This window comes from Tyto alba, unplaced genomic scaffold (assembly GCF_018691265.1).
Source record: "Tyto alba isolate M040663 unplaced genomic scaffold, T.alba_DEE_v4.0 Super-Scaffold_27, whole genome shotgun sequence".
NCBI lineage: Eukaryota > Metazoa > Chordata > Aves > Strigiformes > Tytonidae > Tyto > Tyto alba.
In genome coordinates, this window is record NW_024881301.1 from 3,660,001 (window position 1) to 3,687,239 (window position 27,239).

At 33.6% G+C, this 27,239-nt stretch overlaps 1 protein-coding gene across 1 annotated transcript in view; it reads left to right on the forward strand.

The window, feature by feature from the left end:
- CCDC178 (coiled-coil domain containing 178) overlaps positions 1-27,239 on the forward strand; it is a 176,615-nt gene that overhangs the window by 101,884 nt on the left and 47,492 nt on the right. The window contains exon 17 of the mRNA XM_042798097.1: positions 15,991-16,140. Coding sequence (XP_042654031.1) covers positions 15,991-16,140 — 150 coding nt within the window. The remainder of the gene's footprint in view (positions 1-15,990; positions 16,141-27,239) is intronic.

Sequence of the window (27,239 nt, forward strand, 5' to 3'; positions counted from 1 at the left end):
GTGCAACATGGCAACTATTCAACACTGCACAGTGGCTTGGGACTGGAAATTAAGGATCTCTCTGTATTTGTAATTGCAGTGGGAAATTAGGTAGGCTGAATGTAATTACCTGAGCTGAAATTTGTCCAGGAGACTGAAGTTAACACACCTACTCTTATGAAGAGTTCCCTGGGATTGCTAATGACCAGTTGGGGTAGGACCTTCCATTTATATCTCATCTAAAAGAAAACTCCTACAGGAATACAATGCCCCCAACACCCTTCTTGTGCATAACTATTGGACTGATACTAAAGGAATGAGCAGAGTTGGCATGTAACCACATTAAAGTGTGACATGTGCTTGGGATTAGCAGTTACAAAGCTCAGAAAATATATTATTCAGTTAACGTTTATATATATGGGGTTTTTAAAATTTTTCTGGCTCAATAGGATTAGTTAAGTACCCCAAGTGAAGAGATGTATAATGCATGAATGATATAACATTGCATATGTATAAGGCCTTCTGTGAGGTAGACATGATATTTCTTACACTTTTTGCTGAGGGCTAGAAAAGATTAGGTTTACTTAATTGTCCTATTGTAGTTCTTTTTATTATCATTGTGGAATGAGAAGCTTTATATTACAACTGTTTTGTATAGTGTGTTTCAATTTATATAATAGGCACCTATAGAGGCTAACCAATCTAAACTAGTAACTATTTACATGTGGCCAATCGTGATGAGGTATGAACTAAAAAAACATGAAAGACAATATTTTGCTTCTGTTGTATTATCTGTTTCAGTTATCTGTACCATAAATATTTAGCATGGATTCACAGATCTCAGTTTACTAATATGTGAGACTTTAGAGGAAGAAATGATGCAATGCAAAATACATGATGCTGGAGCTACTCACAGGTGAGGTGAAATACCATGTTCAATGTGTCTCCTAAAATTCAACATGGATGAAATGCTTAGATCTAGCTTCTTTGCTGTGATCCACGTCAATATGTAGCCTCTGTCAGTCTAGTTTTATGACTAAGGCGTTGGACAGCCACTTAAGCAGGTTATCTTCTCAACTGTACATAACGTGTAAAAATTAATTGAATTGTGATTTGATTCCTGTTTGAAAAATGGAATGGAAACATAATACTTACTTGTTGCAGAGAGAGTTCTTAACACCAAAATCTTCAGTTTATTGGTAATGCAGCAAAAATGTTGTGGTAATAACTGGAAAAACCTGTAGATAATGCCATCTTTTCTCTTTCATTGCACAGAAGTCCTTTGCCATTCTATTCCTTTATAGTTTTCCATAAAGGTGAGAAAGTCTTATGATCTCATGAAATATATGCTAAAATAAGAACTGAACTTCATCTTCACAGTTTTATTTTTCTTTGCATTTCATCATATACTATGAGCAGTTGTAGGTTTTAAAAGGGTTATAAAGTCACGCTGGAATTGATCAGAATTATCTGCATATGTCTTTGAATGATTTGTTGCTAATGAGAGGACAATTAAGCATTGTGCAAACAGATCACGAATTGTAGTAAGTTTCCTAAAATCTTGCAGAAATGCTGGTATTAGAAAACTTTATGGCACCTTCTCTAAATTCAGAAGATCAATACGTTGTGTTCTTGGTATGTTCTACACCTGACAGTAGAGTAGTATGATTTACGCAAAACTTGTAACATATATGTACTGCTAAAGAAAGTGCTATGCTACTGTCTTGCAGAGGATATTTGATACTAGTTGATCTTTCAAAAGCGGAAGGAGTTTGGGGAGACAAGGATGTTATCTGCCTGTAGTAGTATTTATGAGTATATGGCTTTTAGATTTTCTTAATCGCTCTTACTCTCTTACTTCAAAGGTAGCTGTTTTCCTCAAGTGTTATTGGAAAAGAACTGGGGACAAGTGACATACAGGGATTTTTATGTGATACTATGTTAAGTAATGTTATGCATTAAGTGTTCCTTGTAAGTTCCAGACATGCAGTGATCTCCCAGGTGTTTCAAAGACAATATACTCTGTGAATTACAAATAATTGCTGTCCTTTCTCTGAAATTCACATAAAATGAACTGAAATGATCCCACTGAATTGCAGAGCAAAACCAATATGGGTGTATTTTCAATGGTTAAATTAAAAGGTAAGAGAACAGTGAGAAAGCGTTTGAAAATAGAGAAGCTGAGTATGTCATCTTCATCAGGTAGTGTAGATAGAACTATAACAAATTAGTGGACTTTCAGTGGCATGTGAGGAATAAGCCATTAGACAATTAGACAACTCTTTAGCTGTTCTGAAAACAATGAACATATAGTTTATAATTTTGTTATTAAATTTTTGCCATGCCATTGTTTTGATATGATATGGATATAAAACATAACACATTTTTCTTATACATTTGCACAGTATCAACATATAGTAGAAATTATGTTCTCTAAGATAGGAACATAGTAACCCATGTGTCTAAATTGTTGTCCACAGAAAAGTCATGCGAAATTTAGTTTATTCCTTAGATATATTTTAGCACTTTTCTTTGACTTTTAGCACAGTCTGGTAATGATCATCATTCCATGAGCATCAGAAATGTTCAATGCCTGTATCCTCTGGCATCAGTTGTTATGTAGTCAAATACCGGAAATCCATTACCCTCCAGTTATTATAGATAATGTACTGCACTGAGACCTCCTCTCTCGTGGGAGGGAGATGACATCAGATTTTGACCATTCACCATTAAAAAAAAACTTTGAAAGAACTGCATTGTAGTACTGAGCAATCTAATATTTTGATGATCAACCTTTTGTCCAGAGAGAGGAACAGGAGCATCTAATATCCAAGAGGAGCAACAAGATGGGTCGGCATCTTGGTAAAGGTTATTGGGTTTGTAAAGAGACCAGAGAAGCAGATCTTGCTCTGGTCCTGATCCAGTGTGGAACAAGAGATTCTTTTCAATTATCTTGATTGAGGGACAGAGGAAAATCTTTCTGTTTTGATAGCTGAGGAACTGAGACAAACATGTCTATCTTGAGCTTGAACCCACAGATGAAAGCACTCAGGTACAATATGAATTAATATCCTAATGTTTATTATAGTATTACAGAACATGACAGTAAATTCTTTTCCCCCTGGCATGTAGAAAAATAGTTTTTTCAAAGTCAGCAAAGTCTAGCTGCTGCTGGAGTCATGTGTGACAGTTCCCTGATAAAGAATGAGGACATAAATGCTCCAGACCTTTATGACTCATCTACCACAGATGATGTTCTTTTCAGATAGGAACTAGCCATCCTACCCTTTTTCTTGGTTCCTGACTTTCACTTTAGACACAGTCAGTATTTCTATTTACTTTTCTATAACTGTAAACTGAGAGTGTTTTCCATTTTGACACCTAGGTAATTCTTTGCTTTTGTACTAGGAAAACTAAATTCTTAACATGGCGCACAAAGTGTTTCATATTAATTGCTGATGTGAACATGGCCTTCTCTGCATGAATTAATAAACTGAATATGAAATATGTCAAGACGTTTTGTGAAACCACCCAAATACAGCCTTTTGCTGTCACTGGAATGTGCCCATCAGAGCTGAAGCTGTATCAGTGGCTTTGCTAAAAAATGCCTCCATTCTTCATGTCTCCCGAAGCTTTATCTATATTCTTATCAACGACTGCAGTAATACTGAGGAAGACTCAAAGCTAATGCAGCATGTGATAGAGTGATTCTATTTGCTTCAAGAACTCAGCAACTGCTCCTGTGATGATTGTGGATATGGGAACTTACTGCTTGGAGCATTCACATTATGAATACGTACATCACTCAAAGATAGAAAAAGGTACCACTTTCTGATCACTGAAGTTCTTCAGGTTTTGTAATCCACATATAAATTATTCTCATCCTTATAGCCTTCCTTTCCTATCCTTGAACAATCGCCTTTTTTTTTTTGTTGGGATTCTGTAGTAGAAGAGGAAATGACATTGTATGTGTCTCCCTTTGCTTTGCCCATTTATGTGCTGACCATGTTCTAGTGATATTAAGAAAGAAATCTTTAGTCATAAGTGACAGTGCATCCATACACAGACAAGGGTAAAAGTACATTTAGCAGGTATTTCTCAAAAAGCTTTACTTGTTGATAGTTGCTGGTTTTTATCCTGGTTTTGGTTCTGAGATTATTTGTAGAACATGATGGTTTGTGGGTTTAGGTTGACATTCATAAAACTCAATTTTGGTTTGTCCAAAACACAGGAGCGTAGTTTCTTTCTCAGTGGCCATGCCTGTGACTTCAGTCATGTTAACTACATTTGAAACTACAACAATGAGCAAATTAGACCGTCACCATTTTTATGTAGAACAAGTACAGCTACTGTACCATTACTATACAAAATGACGGTTCTGAAATGAATGAATAATACTAAAAACCAAAACAACTGCAGAAAAACAGAGACTTTGGTATTAGAAAAACAGATTTCTTTAGAATGACTATTATATCATTATTACACATTAATATATCCTGAAGCCCAATGGCTATTAGCTTGAATAGGATATTTATTATAGGAATGCTTTCCATAATATATTATAAATATAACATATTTTAAATTATAACATACATTATCTGGAGAAACAATAATAAAAAATATCTCATTACTTAAATACTTTCTGAACTGCTGTTTGGTGAAATAAGTACATGGATAAAAATGTAGATCTGTGTCTGTATGCATGTTATAGTTGTTTGTTTAGAGGATATATTACATACCCATATTTCCTGTTTTACACAGAAAATGTCAGATTTCATACATCTGTTGAACTAGTAGGATTCTGTGAAATTCTAATGAGGAAAAATAGCTACACTCAGTTTAAAATATTTGCCAAAGTTGTCCTTGTTTGTTTATAAAAGTTACTGTAAAATGTTATTCTGATTTGAAAAGTTCCAGTGAATATACTTTTACCATTATGTGGGAAAGTATATTTATTTTCTGAGCATTACCAGTTTTTTTAAAATGAGTGTTTAATAAAGAAGCCTAACTATTAATTCTTTAACAATCCCATGTAAATAGTTTGCATAAAATGTTGCAATTTACATAAACTATTATTATATTTTCATTTTACACAGTTACTGCACTAGATTTTATGAGACCGTTTATGATTTGAGGTTTGTCTTCTCTGAGGCTTCATTTAAATGGTGACATATGCTATACAGTGAACATCCAGCTGAAGTTGTTATAATCTTCTCCATCCTAGTGTTTGTTCTCCAGTGTTGGTATTTCTTGGCTCCTTTTTCTCCACTAAATGTTGTCTTTACATGTAGTGGCCAATGACAGGAGTGTTTGGGAAGATTATTTTTCGTGGAGATTGGCCATGTTCTGTCTTGGGTTTGATGTTATCAAATAGGGAAATCCTTGATACCTTTAATTTAGCATTGCACTGCACTGTGGACAATATGCATGTGCAGATAATTTAAGGGCATTGGTCCCCTTATTATATCCTCTGTTTCTAGAAGTTAACCCCTCCACACTGACCTCAACATTCTTACACTGAAGGCAGGCAGTCTCCAGCATACAGCGACTCGACTCAAAACCTGTTGGATTCTCTTTTTTTTTTTGGATTCCCAATCACGTCATGTCTTGTTTCTTGGCACTTTGCACATCTTGCTGTCTGATCTGTGTGTAATGCAATATTTGTGCTGTTTATATGTTGGGGCCATCATAACATTTTTGTTGTAGGTTTTAGGCAGGGAAGGTTTGCATAAAAAGACAGATCTTAGATTTCACCCTAAAAAGGACAACTGAAAACTCCTAATCTCTCTGTTTCATAAACAAGAAATTTCTGCCAAGGACTCTCTGTAGGATCAGGAAATGAGAATAATGTAATAAGGTAACTCAGGTTTCCTGTTAGCAAGATTTTAATATGGTAGAGAGAGCCTGAGGTGCAAACCACAATATTACATTGACAGAGAAATGAACTATGCTCTTATTGATTTATTTTACCTAGAATGCAGATCTGTTCTAACTGAATAACTAAGGTTCTGGTATTCCATTCTATTCTAAATTTAAATTCCTTGATATTTAAGGGTACAGGATACTTCTGAGGTTTTTATTGAAAAAGGTGATAGAGTTGACACAAAAAGTAATTACTTTAAAAACTGTCCATTAAAAAAATAAAAAAAGGGGGTTGTTCAATTTCTTATTATATGTTTACTTTTGTTCAGTAAAAGCTTTCTAGACTGCCCTTTTCAAAACTTTAAAACAGTTTATTCTAATTGGAATAGAGAGGTGAAGATGCATTCTCTGTTATTTAAAAAGCTAGAAAAAATAAGGAGAACAGATTTTTATCTGCTCCCTCTTGAAATGAAAGTGAGGTTTTCTTAATTGTAAAAGATTAAAAAAATCTTTTAAGGAAGTTTATTCATTATAAATATTTCAGTAACTGCTTTAAAGGGCAAAATTAAGTCTGTTCTTCTTAATTATCTTATTATTGCCTATAGAAGTAATCAAAGTAAATAGGTCAACAGTTCTCCAGCATCGGTTACTGGATTTCAGAATTCTGGGAGCAACCATCATTAGGATCACACTATATACCTATACAGAAGATCCTAGGGGAGTTTTATATACTAAAATTCAGAAACTGAATTTTTATTACAAATGTTTGAATGGACATGACTACAAAAAATGCAGTGCTCAAAAAAATTTTCAGCTAAGAAGACTACTGGGTGTCAGTCATGTGCATTATCTCTGGCAAAGTTCGTGGAAGGCAAATGACTTGTCAATGTACTGAAGTACATAACTGAGATAAGCCAAAATACATTTCTACAAAATTTAATTTAGAACATTATTTTACAACAAAATATCAGTGTTGATTGCCATCGAGGGATTAGCTAGTAGTATTAATTTTTCAAATAATTATAGAAACTTCTGCATGCAAAGTCTGAAAGCTGATCCCTCTAACTGTGTGGAAATGAAAATGGATGAATTTGCAAAGCCAGAATTGAATGCTAATATTTTTATGCTTGGCTACAGGATTTGTCAAAATAAAATATATTATTCTGTAAAATCCAGTATATTTTCCATATTTCATTTAATGAAGCACCAAAAGATTCTTAAATTTCCAATGAATTCAATAAAAAGTAGGCACAATTATCCCATGAATCTCTTTATTTGCACCTTTCTGTCACTTTGGAGGCACTGTAGTCATATGGAAGTTATGTGTAGGTAATAGATATTGTGTTGAATATTACTGTTACCTTTTTTTATACCTTTCTCACTTTAATTTTTACAATTGTACAATTGAAAGAACATTTGGGTTTGCATTAGCATCTGAATAAGGAGGTTTATTATTTATTTGCTTCATCTACTCTGCATAGTGCCATTAATGCAAAAATATTAGTCTTGGTAATGACAAAAAGAAAGTGTGTATCTAATGACCTTACTGTGAGTAATTAGCCTTTTCCCCTAGTGATGCAAAATTGTCCATCCCTAATATATAAGATATTAAGAGCCTTTATAAATCTTTAAGTGGTCATAATGAAATAAATAAATGGACATTCCCATGCAGTTTCATTTTTTCTAGAATAGCATTGCAAGTGAAGTTCTTTCTCAGAATATGATCTAAAAATATTGACAGGTATATATAATCAAACTGTGATGATATAGAAGAAAAATTAATGATGCAATAATAGGAAAATAAGTTTGTGTTTAACAGTCTAAAACTATGTTATGCAGAAACCAATAATGAAATCATAAACTCTTTTTTTTTTTCTTTTCAGACAAAGCATATAAACTTAAGGTATGGAGGAGAATGTAGGAATGGAGAAGTTCTTAATTCTATGTAATTTCAAAATATTTTTTTATACTTATATCAACTTTAACCTGAGTTTTGATACTGAATTGCATTCCATTATATTTATAGGTTAACATTATTCCAAACAAGTAGCTTTTACTTTGCCTGAGATAAAACTTTCTGTATGGAAAAGTCTGCAACAATGAACCTAGAGTCAGTGTTAAATTTTTAGAGTATGCAACACACTTTGGAACATTTTTATATTTCTTGTTTCCACATTATTCTCCATAAACACAAATGTTGGTTTTAAAGCAAATGTATTTTTCAAATAAATGTAAGCATCTGTTGTGATATAGAGGCATTTTGCTACCAATTGCATAGCTCTAAAGAATTTGCTTTTTATCTTTTCTGGTCTTTGAGTGATTGATGTTTTCTTTCATTAGCATTCAGAACCAATGGATCTGATGAGATCCTCTTCAATCAATCCCTGATTTACTGGCATTGTATATCATAACAATTGTTTCCAATTAACTTGTAATAAAATCTCTTAAAGTTACACTTTTCCACAGTTAGCATCAAATCCAAGATATGTTTGCTGTTCCCTTTGTTTTATAGTCTGTAGTCATTCACATTTTCTGCAACAGCAGTGTTATTTATTCAATTTCTTTTTGTCTTTGAACTTTCACTTGTGTTCTTCTTGCTTTAATACTTGTTTATTTTTCACTTCTGTGGAGTCACTAATTTGCTCTTATGCCTTCTGAAGCTCTTTTCCTGACACCACTGGTGGAGTCAGTGACCCCTACTGCCTGAAGACGTCATGCTTGTAATTCCAGTTCAGTGATTTGATGCCAATCTGTTTCCATGATATCAAGAAAGAAAAGGACCGTGACTCACTTATATGACATATCCAAGTTGCTTCCAGCAAATCAGTACTGCACCCTAACACAACTGTGGCACCAGACGTCATGAAGATCTGTCTTTGTCAGTTCATTTTCTTCAATTCTTCAGTGTGCTTCCCAAGACAACTTTACATTTTTGGGGGGGAGCTACTGAAAAGAATTACCAAGACTTGGAGATTGAGCACATATTGGTTCAGGGCTCAGGAACTTTCCAGTCTCCTGCATGTCCCTTGAATTTGTGTATACATGCTTAACATGTATAAGCAGTGCCAAATTTTGTTTTCAACATGAAAGCCAAAAATATCCAGTCACTTTCTAAAGATCTTGAATACTGCTTTTCTCCTTCTGAACACTGGTGATCATGACTGTTGACAAAATTGAAATAGAGGCAAAATTTTAGCCCTAGAGAAAGCTCTCCCATCCTTGATTCTTTCAATAAGAAAAATGTATTTGTCTGCTATGCACAACAACACTAGTTAATTATCAAGCGGCGCTGTTAAGGTACATTTCTATTCACCCAAGCAGGGACAAACATTTCAATCTTTTGATAGACGGGAGATAGATTCTAAAGTTTTCTTTTCTGAAGGGCAACTAGTTCTAGTTCAAAACTTCTTTGAATGTAGCTGTTGACAGACCTGACACTGGAGCACATGCAAAAATCTCTGAAGTTTCATTGAAACTGTTAGAATAAGAATTCCAGAACATCCACTTCTTGACTTTCAGAGAAATTGGACTTCACGCAGTAAAAGTTTCCTCGCTGTAATCAGTTTCTTGAATGCAGATAAAGATAGGACTAAAAATGCTTAATCAGTTGTAAGGTCTGTTCAAACGTTTCATAAAAAATAATCAGTTTAATACACTACTATTTAACCAGAGCCATTTATAGTTCTTTTATAGTTGTTTTGATCACAGGCTGAGTCCCCAGAATTCTGTCAGTAGTAGCAGGTCATCATCAGGTAGACTGCACATATGCTTCTGATTCTCTGCATCACAATTTGGAGGTAGACATGTTCATGGGAGAGACTCCAACCAGATAATTATTTCTTTCTTTCACATTTGAAAAATCAGTCTCACTGCATACCCCATAGAGTGGACTGTTTCCTGGCCTTGCAGCTGGTCTCTCTTTCACAAATTCAGGCCTTTAGAATGATAAATCCTTCGATTTCTCCAACATTTATGCCTTTACTATATTTCCAGGGCTCTAAATAAGTTGAAGTCAGATAAACTTAAATGTTTCTAGTACTTTTTGCATCCTTTTATTTTTTTATATCTTCTGCACCAATGTAATCCTGGTTTAAGGGTACATCAACAAAAAATAATCTTAGAGCATTCAGATCTTATTCTACAACCATGGTCTCTTTTTAGTGTCAATACAATTTAGTTCATGTGCCAAAAATAACTTTGGAGAAGTCAAGAATACTCCATACATATAAAAGACTGTATTTGAAAAAACAAAAATATTTTTCAGCTTTGGCTGACATGAAGAATTGTGACACCAAAAGGATTATATACTATTTATTTTGGAATACTTCTAATGTTAAAGCAGATATGTCTGTGCTTATATTTGCTGATTTTTTTTAGTAGCTTTATTATTTTAGTAGCTTTTTTTTTTTCATTATTATTTTAGTAGCATTTATAATTTGTATAACTTGCCATCCACAGAAATTTTCTCCGAAACATTTCATGCATATCTGGTTTTATTCCCCATATTAGTTCTGCACTTGGGTCCTTATAAGAATTAAAACTTTTTTTTTTAAGAAACTGTTAAAACTGCCATTTGGAGTGTTGTGTTATCAGTGAAAGGCTACTTGTAGTTATTGTTACTTTAGTTTGCAGATAGGAAAAAGCAATCCATTAGAGAACATTTTACACCACGTTCCTACTGAAAGAGTAATTTATTTGTTCCAAATAATCTCTAGCAAATTATTCAAAAATATGATCTCTCAATTCCCTCTCTCATTCTGTGTATATACCTAAGTGTGCATTTTCTAAAATTCCTCCCAAACATAATAAAGCAAAAATTCATGTCACAGATGTAAAAAGGTAATATCTTTCAGATGAAGAGTTAGTTTCAGTAACTCCAGGTTACATGGGGCTTTTTCTTTGGCTGTGGGTACAGGGGAAGGCCTATTTCAGCTCAGAGACTACCAAAATCTGCATTAGATCAGTATATAATAACAGCAATGTAGATCCCTTGACTCATGTTAGAGCTTGTTCGAGCAGATCTCAACTGTTTCTACTCTGTACCTTAACGGGATTGCAATTCTAGAAATTTACTGAGTAGTTGTGTTATCCTTGGTGCATAAATTACCAACCATCAAATGCTGGTGACAGCATCAACAGAAGATCCCAAATAAAGAGAGTCAGTGGTTATATCAACTCAAATGATGTTGTAGCTTCTGTGACTTGTAGAGCCCAAACTTTGCTAATAGGCATTAGTTGCATCAATCGATCCTCAGATGGGGGAAAATCCCCAACACCTCATGCTTGCTTTGCAGTAAGTTTCTTTCCTGTAGCTGCAGGTCTTGTCAACTCTATTACAATGACTTTGTGGCACTGAGTATCACCATGCTCTTTATGCCCTGGGAAGGGACATATATGATGTGTAACAGACGCTACTGGAAAAACATTGCTAACCTCCTCTGGGGAAGCTCTATAGAGTGGGAAGAGCAGATGCACATCCGCACGGTAATTTTAAGATAAGTTATTTCTTGTTTTGCTCTTCATATTATGAACAAGATACTTTATGCCTACAAAAGAAACAGTCATTCCTGCCTGGAGAAACCAATTTAATTCCTCACAACATCAAGTTTAAGTAGTATAGCCAATTAATATAGATCCTTTAATAATTAGTTTATTGTGCTGATGCACCTGATTGTCAAAATCAATTGTTCTTATCTTTTGAATAAAACACTGCTGTCAGACTGACTGTTCGAAATGCTGATTGACCCTGTAAACCACAGGGATTTATATCATGTTTATAGGTATATCATTATGTGGACAAAGTCATTGATCCTAACATTTGTGTCTACACTCCTTTACAAACTTTTGTCACACAGACAAGGAAGTATAAAATAATTCTTGGATCCCTTGCAACACAAAATGAATGGTATTAGTATACATAAAAGGATGGAAGAATAAAATGAAACACATTTTCTATGTGCTGCAGGCTCCAGGTCCAGGTATCCCTTGCTTGTCTGTAACAGTCATGGCTAGGTTAGCGGTGATCTCTGTTTGCAACCTAAAAGGACTGAAGTCTAGTCATTATAAGAAATTCTATATGGCCTGAGATACTGGAATGATAATTCATCATTTTATTGCATGGCTTTGCATCTGCTTTCCTACTGTCTAGTTCAGCAGCTGTTGTGTTAACAACTTGTTGATAGTTTTGAGGAGGGCTTTTGATGGTTTTATTTTTTCTTTCTTCCACGTATTTTATTATCTCAGTATGAATTTGTATTATAGCAGATAGGAACTGCACTTCAAATGTGTTCAGCAAACACAAAGAATTGTTGCTCTTCCAGGAAAAGAGAGATACTTCTTAAGATGCTGTGCTGAATAAGAGAATATAAAGATCAAAAAAAAAGCATATGTGCTGAATGAGGTGGAAATTTCCTCTAGCCGTGTATTCGACCTCTACTACCAGATGTCCAGGTAGAGCATAACAACAGAGCAAACGTTGTAATACTTCCCCAGAATAATCACCCAGCTTTCCGAACTCTTGAGCTCCAATACTTTTTAAATATTTAATAAACTTCAGTGGATTTTTCCTCCTATAAATTTTATGTCCCTTTTAAATCTCTACGTTTTTGATAGTCATAAGAATACATGCATTATAACTACACATAGTGCAAAGAAATATCTTCTTTCATTTATTTTTAATATGGCCTTTGCTAGTTTCACTTGATTTCTCTACGACTCAAGTTTCATCTCAGGTAAGAACTTTCAAGAAATCCCACTGAATTATACTACTTTTTTTTTTTTTTTTTTTTCCACTGAAGAATGTAACTTCATTTGAATGTAAAAATGTAGAAAACTTCTTCCCATATTTCAGATGTAATTTCCACAATATTTGAAGAAATCGAACATACCTGCAGACAAAAACTGATGTACCATAAGTCTCTGATTTCATGTTTTGCTGAGGAGCAAAAGAACAAGCACATGAACTGTGGTGCTTTTTATCAGTTTGTGAGTCTACAAATTAAGAAGTTTGAGATAAAACAAATGTCAGGATTATCTACTTAAATATCTTACAATCAGTTTGAAAATTAATATCCCTGTTTTCCTACAACAGGAGAAAGAGGTATATTTTATAATCTGGCATGCCAAGTTTGTTCCCAATTTGATCATTCTTCTCTTTCATGAAGATAGAATGCTCTTTAAGACTTTTTTTTCTTGTCTACATTCTGGGAAATCCCCTGTAGAAATGTCAATGAGTGACAGTCAGGTATTTAAAGGATATATGCTTTTTACTTTCTGAATCTCAGCTCATCTTTCAGAGGAGTGAATTAGAGAAAAAGAACCATTTCACTTTATCTGTCTCAGCTGACATAAGCTATGTGATGAAGCAATTTTTGGTACTGGGCAACTAGTATAACTGGTTATATAGACATAGCCACTGAGTCTTACAAAACATGGAGAAGGCTATTGTCTTTTATTGAATATGTTGTTATTCTTTGTCACAATGTCTAGACCATCTTAAATTATACAAAAAAAAGTAGGACTTCACTTATTTCGTAGTCAGGTACCTATATTGGTGAATATTACTATATTGATATTCATATTCTACAAGCAGGCTTTTCTGTCATTTTCCGATATTCCTTACATATGTGAAAGTACTGTGATGCTGAAAACATGTTTGTAGATATTGAACGTTAAAACATTAACATCAAGCATTGTCTGTTTGTAAGGAAGGTATCAGCCTGAAAAACAGGTTTTACCTCTACCCGATGATTAATAAAGGAGATACTCACATCTTCACTAAATTCTACAGCTTTTTTTTATAATTTTGAGATTTCTGAAAGACATAACATTTTAGTATTTTAGTGATGCAGATCATGTGTCCCATCGGGGGGATGTGACAGTGTGACAGTTCTGTACAGGAAGATTTTTTTTAGATTTAGTTACATAACCATGACCAGCTTCTAGCCAAAGTTTTCAGAAATTATGTATAAATACAAATACAAAAGCAGATATATCTTTATTAAAGACACTGCATGGAAAAATGACTAAAATAATTGTTAATATGCTAACTGTCTTGGGAACTCCCAAAATTCAAGTAGCTCCAAGGGATGGCTAGGAACCTGTTCAGGCATGCTGCTATTTCCCTTGGATAGTTTTGTCTTTTAAAGGTGAGACACTAAATTACCCACTTGGGAACAGATTCAGAAAACATATGGATTCTTCAATATTATGCACTGTGACCCCAGAAGAACTTAAGACTTTATTAGTCCACTAATTCACAAGATTTTTTTAGAGACACAGGAGATATAAAGCAAGGTTTTAATTTTACCAAAGTTCCCTAGCCTTCCTGGGTTCTGAGCAAACTTGTAGCTATAATATATGGCTAAAATGTTTGTTGTTTCAGAAATGTTCCCAACATGTATTTATATTGCCCTTCCAAAGAGAACTTGAGTGGAAGCATCAGTGTCTGATTCTTTTAGAAGTCACATATAAGTGGTGGGTTGAATATGGGAAAAGTAATCTAAGTTCCTTTATGATCAAAAACGTATTTTTTCTGCCTCAGACACGCATCTTTTGACTTGAACAGTATTCCATTGAAGGAGAGAAGCAGAGAGGTATACAGAATAACTTGCACTATTTTTCTCTCAAAACTAAACCCAAAATTATTTAAAATTCCTTTCTTTGGGTTTTGGTGAGACAACTACTAGGACAGGTGGTTGTTTCTCACCTGCTGTGGTAACTAACATTTCACTCACAATTTCAGACAGTCAGCCAGAGGGCTGCCCTCGCTCCTGATGGATTGACAGGCTTCATCCAGGGAGCAGAAGATGGTGACATTTGCTCCGGATGCTCTAGCTGTTCTGCTACCTCTGCTTTTCTGCAAGGGCTCACATGGTTCTACGCATGAGATTGCATATAATACTCTTGTATAAACCAGACTCTTAAGTGGACTCTTCTACCTTTAAATGCTTTTAGGCTATAGCTGTCTAAATGGAAGACTTTAAAGTATTGCCTTAGATTAAGGCATGGACATTTGTGCTTAATTAGTTGGACCAGGTTTCTACACACTCTCATAATTGTAAATTCTCCTCCACTCCATAACGTACATGTGCTTTTAACAGAAACACCTCCCAAACACAACCAACAACAACATATGTAAATTTAATAAGTTTCAGGCTTGCTTATTGGTGGTTTTCTGTGCATCTATTCTCTTTAATGGATAGCACTGTCATCACTGGCCAAGATGTTTTAAAAGTTTATTTTAAAATTGTACATTTAAAATGTATTTGAAGAAATATTTTGAAATGTGGAAATCAGCCATCCTCTTTTACAGTGATGAAACAAAAAGAAATTCTGAATGTCAAAAGTCTCTGAAATTTCAAGAACTGATTCTATGGGTAAAAGTCTACCTGTGCTCACCTTTCCCCTATTGTTTTTAATGGAAAAATAATGAAAATTAAAATAGAATTACTTTTCAAAAATCAATTTTAAAATAAATCATATTATATCTTTGTAACCTATATAAAATACCTTAGAAAATTATATGACTTGTTGCAAGATCATGCATTATAGACATGGGAAGTTCAGTTATAATCAGATTTAAAGGAATGTAAATTTTTCTTACTATAGAAGCATACATTCCAAACAACTTCAACTTCACCTAGTAGCAAATGATGAGTCAAACACTATATTAGTCTTTAAAATCAGATTAATCAAATTTGAAACATGAAAATTATTAAGAAAATATATGAGTATTGCATTGTGTCAGTTTTACAAATAATTTGGAAAACAAGTGTTTGGAAAAGTAAAATATGGGTGAAGAATCTGTATTCTGTGGAAATTAAGATATTTTTTATGCAGAAAGGTCTTACGTAGTAAGGTAGAGGATGTGTTCTTTGTAGTAGTTTTAATAGACATTTACAACATCATTTTCTATACAAATAATTTATTAATAGCACTTACTTTAATATAAATATATTCAGCAAAATCCTAATCGCTTTAAATTCATTTGCAGTTTTTCCATTTGTTTCACTGAGACCATAATCTTGTCGTCTGTATTTTGCAGATGTTCATAAGTGAATGAGTCAGGGAAATTGTGGAAGTGGCCTATGACTTTATTTTTTAGAAAAGTATTTCGCAGTAACTGTAATCAATTACTTTCCTCTCTAGGCTGCTCTGGAGCAACTCATTAAAGAAAATTTGTGGTTAGCTCAGGAACATCAAATCTTTCAGAACTACTACTTAAACAGTAGAGAAGAACTCATAGAACTCTATGACAATAGAATCAGGATGGAAAGTGCCGTTAGAGATCATCAGCAGGTAAAGTGCAAATATCACTCATCCAATTAATTTATCTCATCTCTAAAATTCATTTAATCAATGCAGCTACTTAATAGCAGCTACGTAATAATGATAGAATACTTACTAGTAATACCTGACACCTGAATTCTTATTTTCTTCTTGGCTATTTCACACTTTTCATCTTTTCATTTTTTTGCTTGCTTGTATTGTTGTTTGTTTGTTTTTTTTTTTTTTTTTATTTTATTTTTAATGAGCAGTTCATGTAAGGCATTCAAAATTCATTATTCATGAATTCCACTTTTGCAACTGAAATGTATTTATTTTTGTATATAGATATATTATGCAGTAATTAAAATATACCTTACCACTACATATAACTTCTCCATAAAACACTTTTTCTGGAAATTGTGAGGTTTATGACATCTACAGTCAGACTCTGTAAGCCTTTAACTTAGAAAACAGTCAAATGAAAATAAAAAAGGTAAAATCTGGTTTGATGAACTTCCATGAGAGAGGTATAGTGGCCAGGTTTAATGTTTTATTGACTTAATTAGTCACATTTTAAAAGAAAGACTTATTTTTTTTTAATTTAATGTCTTTCATGTCTTATTTCTGAAAATTAGTAAGCATTTAAGTCATCATGCTCACAGATCTTAAGTTCACATCAATAATTTCAGCTAAGGATCTTTATTAACTCAGGTTATTTATGCAGAAACTGGGTCCTGATATATTGATAATTTAGTCCATCTTCTAAAAGTACAGTGTAGAAGTCTTCAAATAAGTAAAATAGATATGAAATTCAGATCATTTGCTAGTACTTTACTCTTATTAATCCATTTTATGTCTTATACCCATATCTTCATCCATTGTTCATTTCTGCATATACCACCTCAGTTAATCTCTAATTTTAAAATTCAGTTTATTCACTTTGTTCCTGACAAATATAAATAAGAAAGTCCCTCCCTTCCAAAATATTATTGTTAACTACTTAGCTCTTCTGTATTTCAAGAACGAAGCTGTTTTTAATTCATATGTTCTTAGGGATAACCATATTTGGAGAACAAATTAGATATTTAAAACATAAAAGGTAGAAGAAATTATTGCCTATCTTTCTTCACCAAGTGTGTGTCAATTGTGTTCTGGTGATATGATAGCAGAGGCAATGCAATAAGTATTGAAATGTTTTCTTAAAAAGACTGGATTATAGAAGGAATTTAAAGTATTTTTATCTGAATGCAGAATTAGGGCATATTCTCTTCAAGCCTCTCTACAGACAGATATATCTATTTTAGGTTATCATCTGGGCCTTTTATTTTGCTGGATGTAAAAATACCTGTCTTCTACATTCTCAGAATTTAATAGTTCTTGGTAATATTTGTGAAACAGATTTCCCGCTCTACAGTTTACCTCTTCTGGACATAGTATGGATGATATTATCATGCATCTCAATGATGTAGTCTGGAAGCAAAGAAAATTGCAAATGAGTTGGCATATATTATTGCTTTTTTCCTTCTCAATTTGAATACAATAAAATAAACATAGTAAAATACAACAAAATAGCAGTGCAATACCAACAGAATCTAGTTTCATCAGCAGTGCTATATAATAATTTGTTTGGCTTTTTAAAATTTTTTTTATGAAAAAAATGGTTATGAGTATGTTGCTATTCTATAGGAGAGTGTAATTAGCATTACAAATATATATACCTAGCTTGTGGTAGAAATTAGCAATGACAATGTTTAGCACTTCGGACAGTCCTATGTGCCATTCAGCAATGGTATGTGCATAAAGAAGAGAAATTCTATTCACAGTACTAATTTGAGGATTACAGAGACAACTTAGTCTGATTTCCTTTTTGATAACTTTCATTTTGTTAAATGAATAACTAGTCTGACTATTGAAACAAAATGTTTCTACACTTATCACATAAAGTATTTAGGAATTATCATAAAAAGAAAAAAAAATGTGTTGATTATCTACAGCTCCTATTAAAAGAAACTATATTTTCTTCTTAAGTTTTTCCTAGTAAACGAATTACAAATGCAACAGAAAATCAGTTCTGGAGGAGTGTCAAAGTAATGATTTTTCTAGTTGTTGTGCTATATATATGCATCACAATGACATGAACATATAAGAAGAAAGTACGTTCAACTTCCCTAAATCCTGAGAACTTTCTTCCCTATATATATATAATTACTCAGAATTATAAGCCAATTTTTACAAATATTAATGTAAAAGGCAATTTGCTATTTTCTTTTTTTTTTTTTTTTTTTTTTTTTTTTTCATAATTTTAACTAGATATGGTAACTTCTCTAACTATTGAAGTAGGTTTGCCTTGGGCTCCTCAGTAGCTGCTCTGTTCAGCCTCAGAAAACTATCATCTTTATGACGGGTGAAATAATGCTTTGGTAACATTAAGTGTTTTATCATGACTTAGTAAGCTTCTTTGCACTGAGGAAGGTGAACTTACTGAGTGGAGGGGATGTACATTACTGAATAGAGGGCTTATGCCCTTAAGAACTGTAATACTTTCTTCTGCATAGGGAATGCAAAGGCATGATCTTGGGAGGAGATGAGTGTTTTCCTCCTACTACAGATAAGAGATGGATGAGAAGAGAATTCACTCTCCTGCTGACATTTTCTAGATGTTGGTAACTTTTTCTCTTTGAGACTTTGGCTTTTGTGTTATGAAAAACAAGCAAGTTAAGCTCAAAGGGGGATATTCATCCTAGTGTGTCTGAAAACTAAGTTCCTAAATGCAGATATTTCAAAAATTCTGAGCTACCCTAATGTTCCTTTGACTTAGTATTTTTTAAAAATCATATTCAAGCATTTAAAGGTTTTTAAACCATATTCTTATTCTGTGCCAAAACTTTAGAGTCTGCTAATGTTCATTTGCAATCCTATCTCTAGATGGTATTTTGTAGAGATTTCAGATGACTGTAGAGATGTAATAGCTAAATAACTTTGAGATAATGTTTTGCTTACCTAATTAATTTTTGATTTTTAAAAAGTATCATGTTTTTTGATAGTGGCTCATTAGACCATAAATAGATAATATTTAGTTTCATTAACAAAAAATAAAATATATTTCTGTCTGCAAAGATACTTTATTAGATATTTAATCACTACCATAAAACATTTATATTTATCCTAACGTTTAATTTGATCAAATATCAGTGCAGTCAGATATCACTCTGGACAAGAAAATTATTTCCCTATAGTTCTTTTTCTGGAGATAAACTTATTCTGAATTTGTTTTTCTTAATAGTTTACTCTCTGAAAAAAACACTTCCATCCACAAAGATATTCTTTAATTTGCTTTCCCATATATTTATATATCTTCTACTGATCAATGACATATGTCATGTTGGATATGCTACCTTCATTATAACATGAATCATACATTTCCATCTTTTCTAGATGACATTGGAATAAAAATACGTTCTATTTAGTACTTAATATTTTTTATAAATATTTTCTTTTGAGGATAGTTAGATTTTTTTTTCATATATATATATATATATATATATAATGTTGATAGACTATTAGTTTTTACATGTGTATTTTGGTGTGGCAAAATCTTGTGTGTAAAAGATTTGTAGGTTGGTCTTTATGTGGTAGAATTTCAGTAACAAAATCTTGCCTAATACAGCTTCTGCCCTGCACAAATATAACAGCAGTTTCTTCTGGAAATCTCAATGTGCTAACGTATTAGCACCAGGAATATAATTATGCTTTAAAAACAAACCTAATTATTTACCATATCTTTCTTTATGTACCAAACAGTGTTAGAATATCTTTTCCAGGAGCAAAATTTGATACTTCCAATGTATTGTACTAATGTGTCAATGGTTGTACTGTAGATATTGCCATTTTTTCTTATAATGAAGTTAGAGTTGATTCCTGAATATGGAGATATGATATGACATTATAAGTTAAGAATCTATTTATTTGAATCTGTCCTTAACACTGCAAGTGTCATAGTCTTACAGAACTTTGATAATTTCTTTTGTTCACGTAACTTTTACTTAAAAACAATCTCTGTGCAAATTATAATTGCTTTAAAATGTAAGCAAATTATTCATTCTTGTATTCTTGATCTGCTATCTTCAGGTGGCCACATTATAATATGAGTTTGGGGGAAGGGAGCCTATTGATTTCTGTTTCGTTTTTTTTTTACTTTCTGGATAACAGACATATTATTGCAGTAAAACATATGTAGGGTCAATTCATGCTGAATAGTTATTAGAAACCATGATAACAAAAGTCATTACACTGCAGTTCAGTTTTGACAGTAAAATTTCTGCAACATTATCACAAATCCTCATGCATTAGTGCAATGATCCTTACTATAGTTTCATATTAGAATCAAAAGACTGCTGTAGCATGCTTGATACAAAAAGTCATGCAAGTCAAGTGAAGTCCTTTTATGCTTTAATAGATACCATATTTTCATGTCTTTCTAATGCATGTATCTGACTCTGAGCCCTCTTGGATACTTCTGCCTTTAGTATATTGCTCATCTGGAATATAACTGTTTTAAAAATCATGTCCCTGTTTAGAAAGACCAAATAGAATATAAAGTCTGACAATGAGCACATGTCACTTCAGGCAATTAATTCCTTCTGATTTTGTTGTTCCCATTCATTTACCTAACTGAAAAGAAATACTGTTCTCATATAAACAAAAAATAATTTCTGTCTCTAATTTGTGTTTTTAGTTAGTCAGTTTACTTATCTGGAGATCTTGGATTGCTTCATGTCTTCACAAGACTAATAGTGAAAACATGGATAAGACTATGGCAAAAAATGCCCCTCCATTCCATTTACAAATCTTAAATGAAAAATAAAACTGTCAAGGATTCAGTGTGAAAGAAATTAAAATTATCAGAACTTTTATCTGTTTCTAAATGAAATGTTTAACCAGCTTTCAGAGCTGTTTTGATTAGGAACAGAAATGGGTAATGGAGCTGACATTTGTTTTTTGCCAGAATAACAAGACTAGATAGTAGCTAGTAAGCAAAAATGTGTCATTTACAGTATTTTTAACTGAAGCTCTCTCTACTTTTAGACTTTTGACACTATTGTGGTTTGACAGAATACTCAGTTTCATATGAAGACATGAGAAAAAAATTTATCTTCAGTAAGCTTTTTATTATGCAAATTTACTAAACTTTCTTTGAGCTAATTATGTTTAAACAATGTAAACATCAAGTTAATGTTATCATTAAATTTGAATCAATAACTCAAGAAGTTCAAATGACTCGATCAGAAAATTAATACAACAGGCAGCCAAATCAAATTATTAGTTTGATAGCAAAAGGAAGTTACTGAGCTAATTTATAGAGAAGTCAGTCTCCTTTCCATAGGCATCAGCTCTATCAGTGGCTAGTCAGGTTACAGTTTTGTTGCATAGAACAGTTCTGCAGTTGCAGAACACAGTGAAGTCTGTAGGACTTCAGTGATAGTTAGATCCTACCTGTCTCCCAGAAGAAGGTGTCTCATTCAGAAAGTTAAATCTCTGTTTTTTTTCTGAAAGAAATATAGAAATTTGGTAATTTATTTAGGCATTTCTTTTTAAAATTGAGTGTTCTCTGACTGGAGATAAAATATGAGAAAAAAAATGCTTGTTTTCTTGCATAGTGATAGATATTTTAAGGATAATTGCCTCCCTTTCTACCTCAGTGTCACCTGTGGTATTAAAACAAGATGAATCAGAATATTCCAAGCAGTTGTAATGGCTCAGGCTTCTCAAATTACAGTCTTTAAATAGAGGGGTCATGGATGGCGATGTCATGAAACACAAGCCTTGATTTCACAAAGCCAGCAAGTTTGACTGCAGGTCAAATATTACTCCAGTGCTATATTGACAGGGTTTGATGCTGAGGTAGTTCTGATGCCATCTTTTGAATTAAAAATAAGTTATCTTTTGTAAAAGATCAAATAATTTATTCAGAGGTTTTTTTCATGTGTTGAATTGCTGCATATCGGTAACTTCACTTAGAGACAAAAGATCAAAGAAATGTGTGAGCTCAGTTCTTCCACTAGTAACTTTTTACCTTAAAGCATAAATTCTACCTTTAATTAAAAAGAACTTATTTTTTTCCCCCCACATCCGTATGCTTCTTCCAGATTCTACACAGCACAGAACAAACAGAACAGGAAAAGACAGACTGGAATAGCACTTCTCTTTTACCAGCCAAAGTAGAAATTGTGGACTTTGTTAGCACTTCTACTAGACAATTCCTTCTAACATGTACATAAACATTAATATGCTTGTGTGCACAAATTACAAGAAAGACCTGATCAGCCCTCAGTCAGCTGGTGGGTGTGATTGTCTGTCTTGTTTCACATATCCACGAAAATGTTATTTAACAAGACTTAGCTTTGGGCAAGTTTTGCAACACACATGCTTTATGAAGCAAGATAAACCTTACCCTGACTCCATTTTCTGAGATTTTTGTACTGGAAAATCTATGTATGTGTGCTGACTTGCCCCTAATATAACACTGGTTTATTCTGTAACAATTTACAGAGATGTTAGAATTATTATTGAGTCACAATTTTATTTAATCAAAAAAAGGGCAGAATCAACAGGGAGAACAGCTTCTATTATTAAATTCAACCCTCTGTTTTGTTTTTTTTTTTTTTTTTTCCTTCAAAGTTTTTACTTTCTCTTATTTACATGTAAAGTAGCTAGGTTGAATAGTTGCAGAGTAGTATAAAACTTTCTGAGGAAAAGTTCAAAAGTTCAAAAGATATCCATATCTCATTTTATCTACTTTACATGTTAATTTTTAACCACATGGATTAATAGTTTGAGATTTACATTCTTATTAGCTATATAAATCCACGTTCATTCACATTTACATCAAACTTTCACTAAGAGCATCATTAAGGTCACAGTGTTATAGCTTAACCTTGTAAATACTACATAAAAATATTTGGTATCAAAATAGCTTGACTTAACATTTAATAACTGACAAAAAAATACCTTACAGCAAACAACCAAATTCTTTAAATTAATAGAAATCATATTTTTGCTTTCCTTTTTAGGTCATAAACAAATTTATTAGAATTTTTCAGGATTATAAAGCACACCTACACTGTAACTCATCCCAAATGCCTTACCAGGGGCACTTGTGATAAAGTCTTATTAGGCCTACATTTTCCATGCTTGTACGCTTGAAAAACTTAAAAATTCTTAATAGTTTAACATATAAGATTAATGTGCCTTGTTATTCAAACTGTTATTCGAGAAACTGGTAGAAACTTTGTATTGTGCCTTCTTAAACATCGATGGTCAGAAAGGATTAAAATAGCATAAATTGGCAAGAATGGTCTCAGCTAGACCAGATGAAAAAGTTTGACAAAACATTTCTCAACTGACTGTGTTAAACGTTGGTGTGTATTTATGCGTACTCTGAATCAGTCATGTGAAGACACAGCTTCAGGACCTCTACTGGAACCAGTGCTTTAGTAGCTGTAGCCCATGGATCTGAGGCAACCAGCTTGCAGTTTGTAAGTCAAAACCTCTCTCTGCAGTTTGGGTAACTCCCAAGGACGCTTGTCCCGGTGAAGCAGGTTGTGGCAGACATAGCATTTGAGGAGTTCAAGGACAGCAATTTGCCTGATAGTCATAAAGATAGTTGAGAAAAACCTGTGGCATGCCAGGCATCCAGATTTCTTGAGAAACACTTTGTCATAGAGATGGGAAGCCTAGATGCCATAACATCTTAGAATTCCAATAATCATGACTCTTCAGTTTTCAATACTTCCCACAAATTTAGATCACTTATGAAGATTACTCAGTGAAGAGTACTTTTGCGCAGCTCCTCCAAATTTCTCTTGTCTGAAATTAGGTTGAGTCTGTAAGAGCATTCATTCAGAATATAAAAAAATGACAACACGTACAAATAATGTTAACTAAGAATAAAGAAAAACTACTTTTACTCTATTTATGCTGTAACTATATGTCAATTCCCATCTTTAACTAGCTTTCTCCTTCCCTCTGAAAAAGGTGCTTGTCAGGGTTTTACATTTTGTGAATGTTCCTATCTCTTAGTGTACTACCTTACATGCTAGAGCCACTCTCATCTTTCATAACTTCTAGGAGGTCTAGATGCATTTAATCTTTTCCTTGAAACTCGCAGAACATATGACCCAGGAGAGTAAGTGAAGCTTTATTAGAATAAAGCTTCTTTCTGTACCTGGAAGTTTCCTTGAATACTTAGCTGGTTAGCAAATAACATTTTGCTTCAATGAGGTGTGAAACTCTTGTATCTCCCTTTGGTGGCTATTTGACATTTTTCAGTAAGGATGTGTCTTTCAATCAACCCGACTTGCCGTATCAACCTTCAAATTAAAAAAAAAAAAAAATATGCTGAAACATAAACAATTAAATTATTTGTAGCTTATTGCTGCTTCTTGGTTGAAATCAGATGTGATGGCAGTGACCCGCTCTGTTGTGGCAATGGTTTTGGAGTGAGTGATCCCCATCTCCTTAGGCAAGCTGACACAGTACAGTTAGGAGAGATGAGGGATAGCAGAAGTGGCAACAACTTATTTGAGGTCAGAAAGGACTGAAGGAAGATGCAGAATGCCACCACTACAAGTGGCCCGCTGAAGATACTCCTAAGTCTAGATATTAGCCACCTTTCATGGAGCCATTCAGAGCACAGCTCCATGAAAACTTCAGAAAATCTAAATTATTGCATCTCCAGTCTGGCTCCTCCCTCATGCTGGCACGCTGCTTGCACTGGGTATCAACTTGGGGAGCTGATATGTCAGAACACTAACCTGGCAAACCAGGCTTACCTGCAGCCACGTCTAAATCCTAAATGACAGCTTTACCAACTCACTTGCCTGCATGACCCCTGTGCAAGACAAGTGGGGGGATGCATTGCTGGGCATCAGGTGGATGCTGGAACCATCACCGCTCTGGCTGATACCTTCACACATTGCCATAGAGCTGAAACTTCACATGCTATCTCTCATACCTCTTTTTTTTTTCAATAGCACACAGACTTTTCTATAGAGCAGTATTGGTAGAAATTTTCAATCTGACCTACCACATACACTCAGAAAGTGTAATTCCATTAATTCTAAAAAAAAGATGCAAAGATCTCTTTACATGTCCTGGTTACAAAGTTAATGTGAGTTTAAAATATATGTCAATTTGTCCTAAAACAAATAATCTTAGATTTGAGTCTGAGTGCTCCCTGCATAACTTTAGGGTTGTATTAAGATAAATATTTTATTAGAAGTTAAACTGAAAGAATATAGGCAAACCACTTTTCCTTGCTTGACTGAAGGAATTATAACTAATGCCCTTATCCAAAAGGTTTGTAAGGTAGGGGTGTTATGTGTTCTTGCCACAGGACAAAGACAGAAATGAAACAATGACCTAGGCTAGCAATTCACTTCTCTAGGGAGCAGCTGTAGCACACTGATTCATGCTCTCAGGTATGAATCCCTGCAAATCACTAGAGATAAATCCAGGTTTTAGGATCTGTTGGAATAAATGCATTATATAAATATCTTAGTTGTCTACACACTTTTTAAAAAAAGAGTACTCACAGTTTCTGAAAAGGATTTGCTGAATTGAAGACTGAATGACTGAATGAAAAAAAAGAGGGTGGGAATGAAGAATTATATTATGAAAAAGCACCAAAACTGTTCTAATTTCCAGAGATAAACTGTGTTGATGCAGCTTTACTATCCATTTCCCAGTTACCCAATGTAATTTTGTTAGTTCCAATATGTTTTACCACTAAATCTAGCCATTCTTGACATTGACTTCAGTGCAATTTGTATAATAGGTCAAGTAAAGTGGTGCTTATTGACTGCTGATTGTATACGTTTTTCCACCTGAAGTGTTATTGTTAATTGACGTGCTCTTTCATTTTCCTGAGATAATTTTCACTCTATTTGAATAACTGCCTGAATTTCCCCCTTTATAAACTAGGTCTCTTTCATGGCAAATCTCAAATATAGTTTTGAAAATCAGATAAATTGCAGACACTAATTCATTCATTCAACAACAGAACATTAAAATAATCAGATTCAAGCTAGTTTGTCAAACATAATTTACCTTTAGTGAATATATGCTGTTTGCCCCTAACTAAATCACCCATTTCTAAATGTCTTGTAATCTTGTCCCATACCATTATTTCCAGTAATATTCTTGCAAAAGAATTCTGGCTAACAGTAACGGTCTGAAGTTTTCTGAATAATTCTTTTTGTCTTGACATATTGCAGAATGCTCTACCTCTATCCCTAGGATTACAGATCTTATATAGCCAGACTCTTTATCTCTTGGACATTATAGAATTATAAGAAAGGCTAATTATGTCCTGTTGCTTTCCCTTATGAAGATTTTTCCTTGTATTTCGAAGGTTGCCTTCTGAAATTTTTTTGTAATTGTGAGTGTGGTGGTACAGATGGTACTTACCTTTATGATGTCAGGGATGCCTGCCTAGCTTCCTTCAGCGGATGAGAGCAAATTGACTGAAGTAACACATCAGAAAAAAAACCCAAACATCATTTTAAACAATAGCAATCTGATTTCTGCATTGGTGAACTAGCAGGTAATACAAGAGTTTCCTCTTGTTTTGCTATTGAGAAGTTGAGTGTTGATCCCTCTATGATCCCACTTTTTTGCTGTAATTGATTCCAAATGTGTGTGTTTCTATTTCTGAGGTTCTCAAAATGGCTGCACAAAGGCACCAACAAAGACCCCACGAAAAACTTCCCTTCTTGAAATGTCCTCTTGGTTGTGCATCTTCCTCCAGATCCACTGAAATAATGACTATTTTTTGTCATCTACCCATTCAGTCTTCTTTCCCAGCACTCCCCACAGTACCCTATGGCTTATGTTTCCTCTGCATACTGGGATCCCAGCAATAACCCTTTCTAGGTTACTTCTAGGAATAAAGTGACACAGTCAGGCATCAAACCTCTTACTGTCTCTATCATTCTGTGGCAGGTATAAAAGGCAGTTATCCACAATAATAAAAAAACCAAAACAAAATGTGAATTGAAATCTCAAGATTACGTAGTCTAAAATGAGACTTATACAAAGGGTCATTCTGTGACCATAAATGACTTCATTAA